The sequence below is a fragment of the Trichechus manatus genome, unplaced genomic scaffold, assembly GCF_000243295.1.
Source record: "Trichechus manatus latirostris isolate Lorelei unplaced genomic scaffold, TriManLat1.0 scaffold00249, whole genome shotgun sequence".
Taxonomy (NCBI): domain Eukaryota; kingdom Metazoa; phylum Chordata; class Mammalia; order Sirenia; family Trichechidae; genus Trichechus; species Trichechus manatus.
In genome coordinates, this window is record NW_004444185.1 from 2,111,770 (window position 1) to 2,113,971 (window position 2,202).

At 41.8% G+C, this 2,202-nt stretch overlaps 1 protein-coding gene across 1 annotated transcript in view; it reads right to left on the reverse strand.

The window, feature by feature from the left end:
• Positions 1 to 2,202, reverse strand: part of ARMC9 (armadillo repeat containing 9) — a 152,406-nt gene that overhangs the window by 102,889 nt on the left and 47,315 nt on the right. The window contains exons 8-9 of the mRNA XM_023724514.1: positions 1,902 to 2,084; positions 570 to 693 (exon numbers count right to left, since the gene is read on the reverse strand). Of these exons, the coding sequence (XP_023580282.1) occupies positions 570 to 693; positions 1,902 to 2,084 (307 nt within the window). The remainder of the gene's footprint in view (positions 1 to 569; positions 694 to 1,901; positions 2,085 to 2,202) is intronic.

Sequence of the window (2,202 nt, forward strand, 5' to 3'; positions counted from 1 at the left end):
GCAGCTTGACAGCACCTAACAACAATTGCAACAAAGCTGTTAATAATAATTTTAAAAAAGGGAGAGAGAGAGCGTTGGAAGGACACTAGATATGATTCAAGGAGTATCCAATTTTAGCATTCCTGCTGTCGAACAGTTCCAAGGCATGACAGGGTCCAGACTGAGACTATGGGGGTGGGTGGCTGGGTATGTGGACAAGGAACCAGACGGCTTTCACCCTGACTGCCACAGAAGGACTTCCCATTCTCCACTGCGATTATTCATTTACTTGCATGGCTCCCACAACACACTGTGAGCCCTTGAAGGCAGTGGTTAAGTGCTTAGTTGCAAACTGAAAGGTCAGCGGTTTGAACCTACCAGCTGCTCCTCGGCAGAAAGATGTGGCAGTCTGCTTTCCTAAAGATTACTCCCTTGGAAATCCTATAGGGCAGTTCTACTCTTTTCTACAGGGTCATTATGAGTTGGAATCAATTTGATGGCAATGTGTTTGTTTTTTTTTGGTTTAAATAGTGGCTTAAGATAAACCCAAATTTGATTTTACAGGAGCCACCATTGCACAGCCTATTCACCTGAGGCTGAACTTCTGCAAGGCCCCAAGGACATTCTCCCGGGTGATGACGTCCTTGTTTTCCTCCTTCAGCCTTTCCTCCAGCATTCGCAGCACCTTTGTGTTCTGGGCAAGGTAGAGGCGACCTGATAAGATAACCAGAGATGAAACAGGACTCAGGGCAAGCGAAAGAGGGAAAGGACTCATCTTCCATTAAATTAAGTTCATGCTCCAAAACATACTTCCTGTGAAAACTTTATCTGCATATAACAAATATAGAGTTTGGGTAATTTTATGGTCTAAAAAAGTTATTAAAACATATTTCTTCTACAAAGTTGGTTTCAGTCAATCTACTATCTAATGAATAGAAAATCACTCTTCTAAGTAATCTAAACATAATTTTTCGTCATGATTTTGTGGAGACCACTGTACTTATCTGAAATCTTGACCCCAACAGTCAGATCTAAGGGGAGAGAAAGAAGTCCCTCTGCCTTTACAAAGAGACAGCTGATCGGTGCTTCCGGCCGCACTCCCTGCCCCTCCAGACATGCCAATGGCCTGGAGAAGAGGTTGGGAACCACACCTGGGATCTTATAATTGGTCGTGGATTGTCACTAGTCTATCGTGGTCCTCCACATTGAAACAGAAGACATTAATTTCAGATATAAATTTTAACAGTATGATATGAATGGTCCCCAGCACATAATCTGGTTTATAATAAATGATAAATGGATGGAAGGACAAACGAATGAATGAGCACACTTTTGGAGTATCACATATTCATACTTTGAAAACTCCCTTTATTCATATAAAGAAGAGCTCAAACAAATTAGAATTCATAGAAGATAATGACACTTTGTTAAATCATTTTGGATTTCATTACGGTGACATGCCCTCTTTGGAACTTTCAAATCCTCCTTGACTGAAGAGGTTATCACTTTTTGAAGAAAATGGCACAGTGCTTACTGGAATCAGCTTTAACGATTTCACTAACCTTATTTTGGCTTTAAGTAGAAAATTAAAGAAAGTGCATTAGCTCTATACCTTTGCAAGCAATCTAAATTATAGTTACAAAACCAGAAAGCTTACAAAATAAAAGCAGAAGGCTTACAAAATAAACTCCCAAGCCTTCAAAATTACTGACATAAACTAAAGCAATCTGACAACAACTAATTTTCATTAAAGACCTTAGATGCATTAAAATTTCATCAGACGCATGAAAGACGCATTGAAGACTGAGGAAACATATATTATCTCTACGAAACTTGGCGGAGAATGTTGATTTGCAAAGAGAAGAGCTTCAGTGTATCAGTAAGACCCAGCTCTCCTCTCTGGAGAAAACCTGTCACCTTACCTTCTGCAAGTGACGCGAAGGCATTGATGAGCCGGGCCGTGTACTGGCGCACCACCTCACTCTGTGAGTGCAGCAGCTGAAGCACGCTCCTCTGCAAGAAAGGCAGCGAGGGGAGACAGTGAGTGAGAGCAAAGTGGGAGACACAGAACACAGGCCTCCCGGACAGGTCTGGGTACTCCTCCTCTGCGTGAACGCACCAGAGGCCAGTTAAGCAGACGAGAGCAAACGTGTCATCTGGACATCTTGATTCTCATCGGGGACTTGATAACATTTGACAAAAATAATTGACTCAGATTTCCAA